This window comes from Salvelinus alpinus, chromosome 9, assembly GCF_045679555.1.
Source record: "Salvelinus alpinus chromosome 9, SLU_Salpinus.1, whole genome shotgun sequence".
NCBI classification, from domain to species: domain Eukaryota; kingdom Metazoa; phylum Chordata; class Actinopteri; order Salmoniformes; family Salmonidae; genus Salvelinus; species Salvelinus alpinus.
The window spans coordinates 30,141,975-30,156,727 of NC_092094.1; the positions used below are offsets into that span (position 1 = coordinate 30,141,975).

A 14,753-nucleotide genomic window follows, 5' to 3' on the forward strand; every position below is an offset into this window, starting at 1 on the left:
AGTAAAACAGAACTCCTTTGGCAGCAAACTTCCATACAGGAAGTGAAAAATCTGAAAACGAGGCTCTGTTTCAGGGCCTGCCTATTCAACTGGCTTTTATTTATCGATATACATGCACTTCATACGCCTTCCACTAGATGTCAACAGGCAGTGGAAGGTGGAATGGGGTGTCTAGCTTGATCTGAGGTCGAACAAGAGCTTTTGGAGTGACAGGTCTGCCATTTTGTCAGTTTTCCAAGGCGCGCGAAGGAGCTCCACATTGTCTTCTGAAAAGCATTCGGTATACACGGCGAATATCTCCGGCTCTGATTTTATTTGATACATATTAGAAAAACATCATAAAGTAGGTTTTTTCAACCGAGTTTTATCAGTTTATTCAACGTTTATTGGGACTTTTGTAGTTTTCCGTTCTTTGCGCCAAGAGAGGATGGGAATGTTAGCAACCTTGGCTAGCATTGTGGCGCGAATTCGACAGAAGAAATGGACATTCTAAAACCAAACAACGATTTATTCTGGACCAAGGACTCCTTGTACAACATTCTGATGGAAGCTCAGCAAAAGTAAGAAAACATTTATGATGTTATTTCGTATTTCTGTGGAATATGTAGAATCCAACAGGGCGGAGAATATGTGAGCGCTGTCTCACAATAATGTATTTTGTATGTTGTAGTAAAGTTATTTTTAAAAATCTAACACAGCGGTTGCATTAAGAACCAGTGTATCTTTCATTTGCCATACAACAAGTATTTTTATGTAAAGTTTATGATGAGTTCTTTGGTCAGATTAGGTGAGTGTCCAAAATATCTCCGGACATTCTGGGAAAATGTTGCTACGTATTCACAATGTATAACCACGATTTGCAGCTCTAAATATGCACATTTTCGAACAAAACATAAATGTATTGTATAACTTGATGTTATAAGACTGTCATCTGATGAAGTTGTCCAAAGGTTAGTGATTAATTTTATATCTATTGCTGGTTTTAGCGAAAGCTACCTTTGCGGTGAATAAATGCCTTTGTGTGTTTGGCTATTGTGGTAAGCTAATATAATTCTATATTGTGTTTTCGCTGTAAAACACTTAAAAAATCTGAAATATTGGCTGGATTCACAAGATGTTTATCTTTCATTTGCTGTACACCATGTATTTTTCATAAATGTTTTATGATGAGTATTTATGTATTTCACGTTGCTCTCTGTAATTATTCTGGCTGCTTTGATGCTATTTTTGATGGTGGCTGCAATGTAAAACTATGATTTATACCTCAAATATGCACATTTTCGAACAAAACATAAATGTATTGTATAACATGTTATAAGACTGTCATCTGATGAAGTTGTTTCTTGGTTAGTGACTAATTATATCTCTATTTTGTCGGTTTTGTGAAAGCTACCTATGCGGTGGAAACATGGTGAAAATATGCGGTTGTGTGCTTGATGGCTGGATTCACAAGATGTTTATCTTTCATTTGCTGTATTGGACTTGTGATTTCATGAAAATTATATTATATGATATCCCTGTCCCGTTAGGCTAGGCTATGCTAGTCAGCTTTTTTGATGAGGAGGATCCCGGATCCGGGATGGGTATCACTGAAAGGTTCAAATCTGGTCCCAATTCCGAAGTCACTTTAGCCTTAAACAAGCAAGCGGTTTCTCTCCATTAACATCTAATCATCTCTTCCCAGCTTCGCAGATTGACACGACATTCCAGTTCTGGCATTGGAATGGTCTGGTGTTTTTTTGTGACCTATTTGTTGATAACACATTCGTCTCATTCTATACTCTGAGGGTTGACCATAATATTCCCAATACCCACTTTTTTAGATACCTGCAAACTCGCAGCTTTGCCAAAAAACATATCACTTCATTTTCACTCGAGCCTACTAAGTGTCCAGTCGAGAGGTGCTTAGATCTTAACCCTTATCTGAAGGGCACAATCTCCAGATTATACGATATAATACAGAACATTAATCCGCCTTCCTTTGCAAATACAAAATCTGCATAGGAGCAAGACATAGGTGGCGAGCTGCCCGATGATATATGGCAACATTGAGCGTATCCACACAAGTATTGAGCGTATCCACACATCATCATTTTGCATAAGGCATGGGTTTATTCAGTTTAAGGTTTTGCACCGTCTTCATTACTCAAATGACAGATTGGCAAAAATATACCCAAATGTTGACCCCAAGTGTTTGAGATCCCCAGCGAGTGTGGGACACATGTTTTGGTCATGCAAATCTTTGAGTGGCCCCTGGGACCCCATTTTTGAGGTATTCTCACATATGTGTAATACAACTGTTAGCCCCAACCCGGTCACTGACATTTTTGGGATACTTCATTATATAAATAATATGTACATATAAATATATGGATGAGCGATGACAGAGCGGCATAGGCAAGATGCAATAAACGGTATAAAATACAGTATGTACATGAAATGAAATGAGAAATGTAAGATATGTAAACATTACTAAAGTGGCATTATTTAAAGTGACTAGTGATCCATTTATTAAAGTGGCCAAAGATTCGAGTCTGTATGTAGGTATAAGCATCTCTGTGTTATTGATGGCTGTTTAACAGCGCTAGGCGCTTGATGGTTTTTGCGACTTCACTTGAAGAAACTTGAAATGTTGAAATGTTTTGGATTGACTGACCTTCATGTCCGAAAGTAATATTGGGCGTTTCTTTTTGCTTATTTGAGCTGTTTGAGGCTGCTCCAAAACACCACCGACGGAGAAGAGGTATTCGGAGTGAACTTCAAGTCTGACTCAGGAGGCGTGCACACCATCCACCGCTTCCGAGTTTATTACTTGCTAATATTCAGTCTCTGGATAATAAAGTAGACGAGCTCAGGACAAGGATCTCCTTACAGAGAGACATCAGGGATTGTAACATACTCTGTTTCACGGAAACATGACTCTCTCGGGATAAACTCCCCATCCATACAGCCAGCTGGCTTCTCAGTACATTGCGCAGGCAGTAATAAAGAACTCTCCGGGAAGAAGAAAGGCGGGGGTGTATGTTTCATGATTAACGATTCATGGTGTGAATGTGATAACTACATATACTCAAGTCCTTTTGTTCACCTGACCTAAAATACCTCACAATCAAATGTCGACCATATTACCTCCCACGAGAATTCTCTTCGGTTATAGTCACAGCCGTGTATATTCCCCCTCAAGCCGATACCGACGGCCCTCAAAAAACTACACTTTATGCAAACTGGAAACCACATATCCTAAAACTGCATTCATTGTAGCTGGGGATTTAAAAAAAGCAAAACTGAGTAAAACGCCACTAAAGTTCTACCAACAGTAAAGAGACAAAGTGGAGTTGCAATTCAATGGCTCAGACACGAGACGTATGTGGCAGGGTCTACAGACAATCACGGATTACAAAGGGAAAACCAGCCATATTGCGGACACACCGACGTCTTTCCTCCGGAAAAGCTAAACACCTTCTTCGCCCGCTTTGAGGATAACACTGTACCACTGGCGCGGCCCACTACCGAGGACTGTGGGCTCTGCTTCCCCGTGTCCGACGTGAGTAAGACATTTAAGCGTTTTAACTCTCGCAACATATGTCTCGCGGACATATTCAATCTCTCCCTATCCCAGTCTGATGTCCTCACTTGCTTCAAGATGTCCACCACTGTTCCTGTACCCAAGAAAGCTAAGGTAACTGAATTAAATGACTATCGCCTTTTAGCACTCACTTCTGTCATCATGAAGTGCTTTGAGAGACTAGTTAAGGATCATATCACCTCTAATTTACCTGACACCATAGACCCACGTCAAATTGCTTACCGCCCCAATAGATCCACAGATGATGCAATCACCATCATACTGCACACTGCCCTATCCCATCTGGACAAGAGGAATATCTATGTAAGAATGCTGTTCATTGACTATTGCTCTGTATTCAACACCATAGTACCCTCCAAGCTTATCATTAAACTCAGGGCCTATAGTCTGAACCCTGCCCTGTGCAACTAGGTCCTGGACTTCAGGTCGGGCCGCCCCCAGGTGGTGAAGGTAGGAAACAACACCTCCACTTCGCTGATCCTCAACACAGGGACCCTACACGGGTGCATGCCAACCCCCTCCTGTACTCCCTGTTCACCAATGACTGTGTGGCCACACTCGCCTCCAACTCAATCATCAAGTTTGCAGACAACACAAAAGTAGTAGGCCTGATTATCAACAATGATGAGACAGCCTACAGGGAGGAGGTGAGGGCCCTAAGAGAGTGGTGCCAGGAAAAAAAACTCTTACTCAACGTCAACAAAACAAAGGAGCTGATCGTGGACTTCAGGAAACAGCAGAGTGAGCACGCCCCTATCCACATCGATGGGACAGCAGTGGAGAAGGTGGAAAGCTTCATGTTCCTTGGCGTACACATCAATGACGTTCTGAAATGGTCCACCCACACAGACATTGGTGAAGAAGGCGCAACAGTGCCCCCTCAAGCTCTGGAGGCGTAATAAATTTGACTTGACTCCTAAAACCCTCACAAACCTTTACAGATGCACAATTGAGAGCATCCTGTTAGGCTGTATCACCACCTGCTATGGCAACTGCACCGCCCGGAACTGCAAGGCTATCCAGAGGGTGGTGTGGTCTGCCCAATGCCTCACCGGGGTCAAACTACCTGCCCTCCAGGACACCTACAGCAGCCAATGTTACAGGAAGGCCAAAAAGATCATCAAGGACAAAAACCACCCAAGCCACGGCCTGTTCACCCCTCTATCATCCAGAAGGTGTGGTCAGTACAGGTGAATCAAAGCTGGGACCGAGAGACTGAAGAACAGCTTCTATCTCAAGGCCATCCGACTGTTAAACAGCCATCACTAACATTGAGTGGCTGCTGCCAACATACTGACTCAAATCTCTAGCCACTTTAATAATTAAAAATTGGATGTAATAAATGTATCACTAGTCACTTTAAACAATGCCGCTTTATATAATGTTTACATACCCTACATTACTCATCTCATATGTATATACTGTACTCTATACCATCAACCTCATCATGCCTATGCCGTTCGGCCATCGCTCATCCATATGTTATTATGTACATATTCTTATTCATTCCTTTGTTGTTGTGAAATTGTTAGATTACTTGTTAGATATTACTGCATGGTCGGAACTAGAAGCACAAGCATTTCGCAACACTCGCATTAACATCTGCTCACCATGTCTATATGACCAATAATATTTGATTTGATTTGCTCATCTCATATGTATATACTGTATTCAATTCTATTGTATTTTAGTCAATGCCACTCCGACATTGATCAATCTAATATTTATATATTTCTTAATTACATTATTTTACTTTTAGATTAGTTTGTAATGTTGTGATCTGTTAGATACTTCTGCACTGTTGGAGCTAGGAACACAAGCATTTCACTACACCCACAATAAAATAAATTAAAATATGTATATGTGACCAATAAAATTTGATTTAATTTTCATGTCAAGTCACTGAGCTCTTCAGTAAAGGCCATTCTACTGCCAATGTTTGTGTCTGGAGATGTCTCATAATTGTGGTTGTGAAAATAGCAAAAACACTTCTGACAACACTGAACCTATAGCGCTTCCGTAAGCGAAAAGATTTGCCATTGCCTTCGGTTTGTTAAAATAGAGCCCTGTATCTTATCTAATCTGGTTATCTCCCTTATAAAGGTTCAGTAAACTAATAGTACTGTTTTGGTTAGCGCTGCTATCGGTACAGGGGAGTAGGGGTAAGCCTGCACACTGAATAGAGAATGTGGAGTCAGGGGAAAAAGAAGCTGATAGTCACCTCCTTAAGTCTGATAAGGGATGTGTACACACACACTCACGCGTACCCATATCACACCCGCTTGCATTCATGTGTGCACATATGTGTGTTTGGTACAGTATATAAGAACAGTCCTGACCCAAGCTAAGGTGTATCCACCACTGGCTGTGATTTCAGGAGTGACCATGAAGTATCTCGTTATTGTGCTGGTATGTGCTGTGCTCGCTGAGGGAATCCACAGGTTAGTACTCACTTTATTTATTTTTCACATTTTCACTCCATCCAGATGCTCTTTTTCCTTAAATTCTCCCTAAAACACAATTTTCTTTTCTCATCTCTCATAGTCAATGATAACTCCTTGTCGCTCTCTCTACAACTATTTGCATTTGCAGAGTTCGACTTCATATCTGAGTGTATCTGTGTGCTTGTTACCCTAGGATCCCTCTGGTGAAGCATAAGTCAATCCGTGAGAGAATGATGGAGAAGGGAGAACACCTGCCCTACCAAGACCCCGCTCTCAAATACTTTCCTGACGAATTCGCTGGCTCCGCCACCATGTACATCAACAACTACGCCGACGTACGTACATGCTCTAAAACCCAAGCGTATGGTCTATCTAGAATGTTACTCAATGTCCTGTCTATATCTGTCTATGTCCACAGTAGTCTATTTTCATATACCAGAATGAAGTTCTATGATGTAGGCTAATGTAGAAAATGTGAATTCTAGGTCTAACGAGATAACAACCATGTCAAGATAACGTCTAACTCCATGAAGTAGAGTCTAAACCACGCCAACCATTCTAGATCTGATGCGTTGTTGTCTGAATGTATTAGCAGCACCTCTATCTTTTGTCAGCTGTATTTTCCCTGTTGTGTTTTCCAGACCACCTACTATGGAGCCATCACCATCGGTACTCCCCCCCAGTCCTTCCAGGTGTTGTTTGACACTGGCTCTGCCAACCTGTGGGTTGACTCTGTACTCTGCAACACTCAGGCCTGCAGTGAGTACAGCTGGATAGCTTCATGACAATATTACAACTACCTACTATGTGTATCAATTAACTACTACTTCCTCAACAGTAAATGTTACTAACTGTACTACTACTACTACAGTACTGCTACTACTACTATCAGAGATATTTAAGTCCATTGTAACTTCTACACCATTCCCAGATACATTGTAGACAGTATATTTCCTCTAAGTTGTTTGTGTCCCTTCCTCCTGCAGACACCCACACAAAGTTCAACCCCCAGCAGTCGTCCACCTACTCAGCTAATGGGGAAACTTTCTACCTGCCCTACGGAGCTGGCAGTCTCAGTGGAGTCTTCGGATACGACACCGTCAACGTGAGTCCCACCATAACAACCTTACAAACACTTAACTACTTCTAACACAGTTACTCTTCACTACCTGCAATAAAAAGCCACAACAGATACAGCCACAACAGTACATGTACTTCCATTCTAATAAAACCAAAGTGTTTCCATGATGCTGAGTGTGTGTGTTGTTTGTCCCCTCTTTAGGTCGGTGGTATTATCCTCACCAACCAGGAGATTGGTCTGAGCACTGACGAGCCAGGTCAGAATTTTGTTGTGGCCCAGTTTGATGGTATCCTTGGCCTGTCCTACCCTTCCATCTCAGCAGGACAAGAGACTCCCGTCATGGACAACATGATGTCTCAGAACCTTCTGCAGGCTAACATATTTGCATTCTACATGACCAGGTCAGTACTCCTACCATCCCTTATACCACTACTTACCACTACCACTACTTACCACACATATACCACTACCAATAAGTACCACATATATAGCACTATCAATACTTACCACATATAAACCACTATCACTACTTACCACACATATACCACTACCACTACTTATCACATATATACCACTACCACAACTTACCACACATATACCATTACCACAACTTACCACACATATACCACTACCACTACTTATCACATATATACCACTACCACAACTTACCACACATATACCACTACCACAACTTACCACACATATACCACTACCACTACTTACCACACATATACCACTACCACTACTTATCACATATATACCACTACCACTACTTATCACACATATACCACTACCACAACTTACCACACATATACCATTACCACAACTTACCACACATATACCACTACCACTACGTACCACATATATACCACTACCACTACTTATCACACATATACCACTACCACTACTTATCACATATATACCACTACCACTACTTACCACACATATACCACTACCACAACTTACCACACATATACCATTACCACAACTTACCACACATATACCACTACCACAACTTACCACACATATACCATTACCAATACGTACCACATATATACCACTACCACTACCTACCACACATATACCACTACCAATACGTACCACATATATACCACTATCAATACTTACCACATATAAACCACTATCAATACTTACCACATATATACCACTATCAATACTTACCACACATATACCACTACCACAACTTACCACAATTATACCACTACCACAACTTACCACACATATACCATTACCACAACTTACCACACATATACCACTACCACTACTTATCACATATATACCACTACCACAACTTACCACACATATACCACTACCACTACTTATCACATATATACCACTACCACAACTTACCACACATATACCACTACCACAACTTACCACACATATACCATTACCACAACTTACCACACATATACCACTACCACTACTTATCACATATATACCACTACCACTACTTATCACACATATACCACTACCACAACTTACCACACATATACCACTACACCACTTACCACATATATACCACTACCACTACTTACCACACATATACCACTACAGATGTCGTCTGTTAATTGGACTGCTTTCAGCACAGGAGGAAAATAATCTTGCAGCAGGAGGATTTGAATATCTGAAGAAGTATTTAGAATTGTTCCAGTGGGCAGCTGGAAGCGTGTTTGTATACAAAGCAGTACCATACCTACATTGTATCTTATGTAGGCTACGTGAAGGCTACGGCATGTCTCGTGTTAATTCTTATGTGGATTATAATAAACTGGCATATTCGTAGGGGGTAGATGTTTTTTCGTTTGGGAAAATCTGTTGTTTTACATTAACTGTTTAATTATATGTTGAAGGAAAGCAATAGGCAGGATTAATCATTGTTTTCCTCAAATCCTGTGTGGTCCAGCGGTTACAGCCACTGACCCCGGCACAGACATGTCAGAGTCGGCATGGGTTCAAATTCGACCCCTGCCCTTTGACTCATGGATCAATGACTATTTTTGAAGCATTCATTTCGCGTGGTTACAGGATTATAACAGAAACAACTCAAATGTTAACAGTTCAGGAATTAATTCAGAGTGGTTAAGTTTAGGGCTATGGTTTGGGGAAGGCTTAAAACAAAATAATACAAAATTACGCGCCTATGTATCATCAGTATTCAGAATATTCTTAATCCTCGCTAGAGCATTGTGAACTGCAATAGTGCAGTGGTCTAAGCAGCTCACTACGAACCTCAGGAGTTTGCATCCAGTGCTGAGCGATCTAGTGACCAGCCTGAGACTACATTAGACCCACAAGTTAATTGCATTTATTTAACTGTTTTCAAGAAGTAAAATGAATCAACGAAATGGTCTTTGGATAGGCTCAAATGTATAAACATCTTGACAGCTTTAAGAAATAAAATATTAAAGGCACACAATACAGGCTTCCAATTCACACCAAAGACTAGAACTTTATAAATTATACATAGCCGAACTATAAAACACAGACAAGCATCCAAACTGGAGGAAAGTTTATTGTTCCACAGCAGACCTACATTTGTCAATCAGATGATGGTCCAAATCAGCTCATCAACTCAGCCAGGGAAACAAACAGTAGCGGTTTTCACACCTTTTCACAATTACTTTATTACCGCTCCCTAAAAGACGATGTCGGCGTTACCTTAGTCCTGCTTGCAACCAAAGTGTTTCAAGATATGTTCACCCTCTGTTTGGTATTGTAATCAGAACAACAGAGTACTTTTTGAACAGACTAAGGGTGATTTATCTATTTGACAAGCATTCCATACAATAGAAATAATCTACTGTGGGAATTTACCTGACACTAATGTTGGTGTAGCCTATAGTTACAATTGGTTTCCTGTTTATGTTTTCCAAAAGTGTCTGATATGGTCATTTATAATTAAGATCGAGGGTAAAATATCCCTAGACTGTCCATATTTAAAATGTGTAAATAAATCTAGTAAATTGGGGGGATTGAGATATTTGTGCCAGAAAGGTATGGGCTGGAATGGTAGGGTTATACGTGCTCGCTGAAGGCAGAAGCCCTAACCCACTTCACCCCACGATTGAACTCAATTTTGAACTTAGGATACACTTGAAACGTCTCATAGCCTAGTGGAGACCAATATCTATCTTCTGTTATTAAGCTATATCAAACGACGGTTGTTTATGTGTATAACTGCATTTCAGATACATGTTTGTACATTTGAATGTTGCAGTAATTTGACCCAGACCTAACGTTTCATCGAGCAAGAGGATTTTGATATTTAAATAGCAAGCCCTGATCGACTGCCCCAGCATGGACAGAAAGACAACTGCTCTTTTTTCTATTTCCTGATGCAGCAGGAAAATGATCAGTGACAAAAAAGTGATCAAGTTAAGATCCGACATCTGTACCCCTACCACTACTTACTTACCACACATATAATGTACTACTACCGGACCTCAATATAAAATACACACAGATATCACAGAACCTTCTGCAAGCCAATGTGTTCGCTTTCTAGATGACTGGGTAATATACTTCAATTATGTACTTACTTAATTATGTATATAATCAATGTTATATTCATTATTCCTGCTCCAGAAACTATATCACCCATATAAGGCACAAGATTTTTGAGGAGAAAAGTGTCTTCTGTGAAGAGTGAACCATCTTCTTGCCAACCACCTACTTTATTTGTAAAACTGTTAGATGACTTAAAACTCTTTTTCTGTGCAGGGACGGCCAGCAGGGCAGTGAGCTGTCGTTTGGAGAAGTGGACAACACCAAGTATCAGGGTCAGATCTACTGGACCCCCGTCACCTCCCAGACATACTGGCAGATCGGCATCCAAGGGTCAGGATCAACCACAACAACTAAACATACTTAACCATACACTGACATCAGAACCACCAAGAGACTGGAAAAGCTGGGATGAAAAATGTCTAAGGCCGCTGTCAATGCTAGTCTGTCTGTCTGTCTGTCTGTCTGTCTGTCTGTCTGTCTGTCTGTCTGTCTGTCTGTCTGTCTGTCTGTCTGTCTAACACTAACCCTTGTTTTTCTCCAGGTTCCAGATCAACGGTCAGGAGACAGGGTGGTGTGGGCAGGGCTGCCAGGCCATCGTGGATACAGGCACCTCCATGCTGACTGCACCCAGACAGATCATGGGAACCCTGATGCAGTCCATTGGAGCCCAGCAGGACCAGTACGGACAGGTAGCAGGAAGCCATTATAAACCATTACAGACCAGTACTAACTGACACCATAAACCAGTGTAATCCAGAAAGTAGAGTTTGGGGAAACCAGTGCAGAACAGAGTTAACCAGTACAGGGATGTTTTGTGTCACTCATGTCTTTGAATTGTTTGTTGATGTAGTACACAGTGAACTGTAACCAGATCAACAGCCTGCCTACTCTCACCTTCACCATCAATGGAATCAACTTCCCCCTGCCGCCATCTGCATACATCCAGCAGGTGTGTGTGTGCGTGCGTGTGTGTGTGCGTGTGTGTGTGTGTGTGTCTGTCCGTGTGTTACCATCTATGACTGATGTTAGGATAATGAAGGCCATTTTAGATGGCTCAAGCTGGTCCATAAGCCTTGTGCATGCCTAAGCCATGTGTCAGTAGTGCATGTGTGTTTATCTGCCTGTGTGTGTGTGTATTGCACTCAAAATGCGTGTTCTCCTCTCTATCCAGAACAACCAGGTCTGCTCCGTGGGGATCACCCCCACCTACCTGCCGTCCCAGAACGGACAGCCCCTGTGGATTTTGGGAGATGTTTTCCTCATGCAGTACTACTCCGTCTACGACCGCACAAGCAACCAAGTGGGCTTTGCCACCGCAGCCTAAACCTGACCAACATGACCATGACCGCAAACCAACACAGACACCGACCGTTCTTAGAAGTCTACCATCCCAAACCTCACACAGAACCTATTCCACCTCTGGCCATTCTAGAACATCAATCACCAAAGGCATCTATTCTGAATCACCCATAGCAACCTCTCTGGTTATTTTAATACATCTATTACCCATGGCAACCGCTCTGGTCATTATAATACGCATATTACCCATGGCAACCACTGTGGGTCAGTTTGTCTTTGGTCCAGTGGGGTTAAAGCAAGCATGGACATCATTGGGTTAAAGCTGTGGTCTTTGTTAGATGACATCTGCTAATATCTTCAGTTCAGCTGTAAGGTGTAAGGTTGTTTCCTTTCTACTCTGGCATTGCAATGACAACCTCCTAGTTCCCAGACAACATCGGATGTGAACACAGGTTCAGCCATGTTGCGGATTGCATCATGATGCTGAGTTGCAATTCTGAGTTGAGTGAAAAAGAAAATGACATACAGAAATACAGTGAAATATGAAAATATGATTTTTGACAAATAAACGCATTTAATCTCAAGACTGGATGTATTTGGTGTTTGTTTAGCTTCCATTTAGACTGAATAAACTATTGAAGTGCACAATAATCCTATTTGTTTTGAATTCCTGTATCTGACACATCAAGCTCATGATGCCTGTAAGACTGAAATCACACCTCACATTCACCACTGACTGTTGCCAGAACCTGCAACAAAAAACAACAAGAGCAGCTTTACCCAATTGGAGCCTGTAAATATATCCAACCATCTACACATCATACATATAGAAATAACTAAATATCACAGTCAAATATGCCATCTGTTAAATGGCATTAAGTCCTAAGTATCCTCAGGAGAGCAGCAGCAGTGTATACTATGAAATGGACAAACAAGCTCTCATTATCTCTGTAACATGGTCAGGGGCTGGTGTGTGTGTGTGTGTGTGTGTGTGTGTGTGTGTGTGTGTGTGTGTGTGTGTGTGTGTGTGTGTGTGTGTGTGTGTGTGTGTGTGTGTGTGTGTGTGTGTGTGTGTGTGTGTGTGTGTGTGTGTGTGTGTGTGTGCGAGTGTGCGAGTGTGTGTCCGTGCGCGCGTGTGTGTGTCTGATTAGGATGAAAGCTCATTAGTGAAATATTTAGGACTCTACAGTGACACATTTTCACCACAACATGAAACACACACACAGGCATGCATGCACTCACACATGTACGCACACACGTGTGCACACACACTCAACAGCATGAACAGGAAGGCCAAAAAGATCGTCGAGGACATCAACCACCCGAGCCACTGCCTGTTCACACCGCTACCATCCAGAAGGCGAGGTCAGTACAGGAGCACCAAAGCTGGGACCGAGAGACTGAAAAACAGCTTCTATCAGTATCTTCTATCAGCTTACCTCCACTGTATTCACATCCTACCATACCTTTGTCTGTAAATTATGCCTTGAATCTATTCTACCGTGCCCAGAAACCTGCTCCTTTTACTCTGTTCCGAATGTACTAGACGACCAGTTCTTATAGGCTTTAGCCGTACCCTTATCCTACTCCTCCTCTGTTCCTCTGGTGATGTAGAGGTTAATCTAGGCCCTACTTCTCAGACAGAGTTCAGTGTGTCAAATCGGAGGGCCTGTTGTCTGGACATCTGGCAGTCTCCATGGGGGTGCCACAGGGTTCAATTCTCAGGTCGACTCTCTTCTCTGTATACATCAATGATGTCGCTCTTGCTGCTGGTGATTCTCTGATCCACCTCTACGCAGACGATACCATTCTGTATACTTCTGGCCCTTCTTTGGACACTGTGTTAACTAACCTCCAGACGAGCTTCAATGCCATTCAACTCCCCTTCCGTGGCCTCCAACTGCTCTTAAATGCAAATAAAACTAAATGCATGCTCTTCAACCGATCGCTACCCACACCTGCCCGCCTGTCCAGCATCACTACCCTGGACGGTTCTGACTTAGAATATGTGGACAACTACAAATACCTAGGTGTCTGGTTAGACTATAAACTCTCCTTCTAGACTTACATTAAGCATCTCCAATCCAAAAATAAATCTAGAATCGGCTTCCAATTTCGCAACAAAGCATCCTTCACTCGTAAAACTGACTATCCTACCGATCCTTGACTTTGGCGATGTAATTTACAAAATAGCCTCCAACACTCTACTCAGCAAATTGGATGCAGTCTATCACAGTGCCATCCGTTCTGTCACCAAAGCCTCATATACTACCCACCACTGCGACCAGTATGCTCTCGTTGGCTGGCCTTCGCTTCATATTCGTCGCCAAACCCACTGGCTCCAGGTAATCTATAAGTCTTTGCTAGGTAAAGCCCCGCCTTATCTCAGCTCACTGGTCACCATAGCAGCACCCACCCGTAGCACGCGCTCCAGCAGGTATATGTCACTGTTCACCCCCAAAGCCAATTCCTTTTCGGCCGCTTCTTTTTCCAGTTATCTGCTGCCTATGACTGGAACGAACTGAAAAATCACTGAAGCTGGAGACTCATATCTCTCTCACTAGCTTTAAGCACCAGCTGTCAGAGCAGCTCACAGATCACTGCACCTGTACATAGTCCATCTGTAAATAGCCCATCCAACTACCTCATCCCCATACTGTTATTTTTATTTTTATTTTGCTCCTTTGCACCCCAGTATCTCTACTTGCACACTCATCTTCTACACATCTATCACTCCAGTGTTTAATTGCTATATTGTAATTATTTCGCCACTATGGCCTATTTATTGCCTTACCTCCCTTATCCTGCCTCA

At 42.1% G+C, this 14,753-nt stretch overlaps 2 protein-coding genes across 3 annotated transcripts in view; one reads left to right on the forward strand and one right to left on the reverse strand.

Annotated features, from left to right (window-relative positions):
* Window positions 1–14,753, reverse strand: part of mapk8ip2 (mitogen-activated protein kinase 8 interacting protein 2) — a 132,077-nt gene that overhangs the window by 99,412 nt on the left and 17,912 nt on the right. The window lies entirely within an intron of this gene.
* On the forward strand, window positions 5,921–12,525 carry LOC139584609 (gastricsin-like). Its single transcript, XM_071416656.1, has 9 exons — window positions 5,921–6,027; window positions 6,224–6,365; window positions 6,672–6,789; window positions 7,017–7,135; window positions 7,313–7,512; window positions 10,856–10,972; window positions 11,184–11,331; window positions 11,493–11,591; window positions 11,814–12,525. The coding sequence occupies exons 1-9, from the start codon at window positions 5,972–5,974 to the stop codon at window positions 11,964–11,966; spliced, it is 1,152 nt and encodes a 383-aa protein (XP_071272757.1). The 5' UTR covers window positions 5,921–5,971; the 3' UTR covers window positions 11,967–12,525.

What these genes read in the sequence shown, in the direction of transcription:
- LOC139584609 (XM_071416656.1), top strand. Translation starts at nt 5,972, where the DNA reads ATGAAGTATCTCGTTATTGTGCTGGTATGTGCTGTGCTCGCTGAGGGA. An exon ending in CTGCAACACTCAGGCCTGCA is followed by an intron (nt 6,790 to 7,016) that starts GTGAGTACAGCT and finishes TTCCTCCTGCAG; the next exon opens with ACACCCACACAAAGTTCAAC. An exon ending in AGCAGGACCAGTACGGACAG is followed by an intron (nt 11,332 to 11,492) that starts GTAGCAGGAAGC and finishes TTGTTGATGTAG; the next exon opens with TACACAGTGAACTGTAACCA.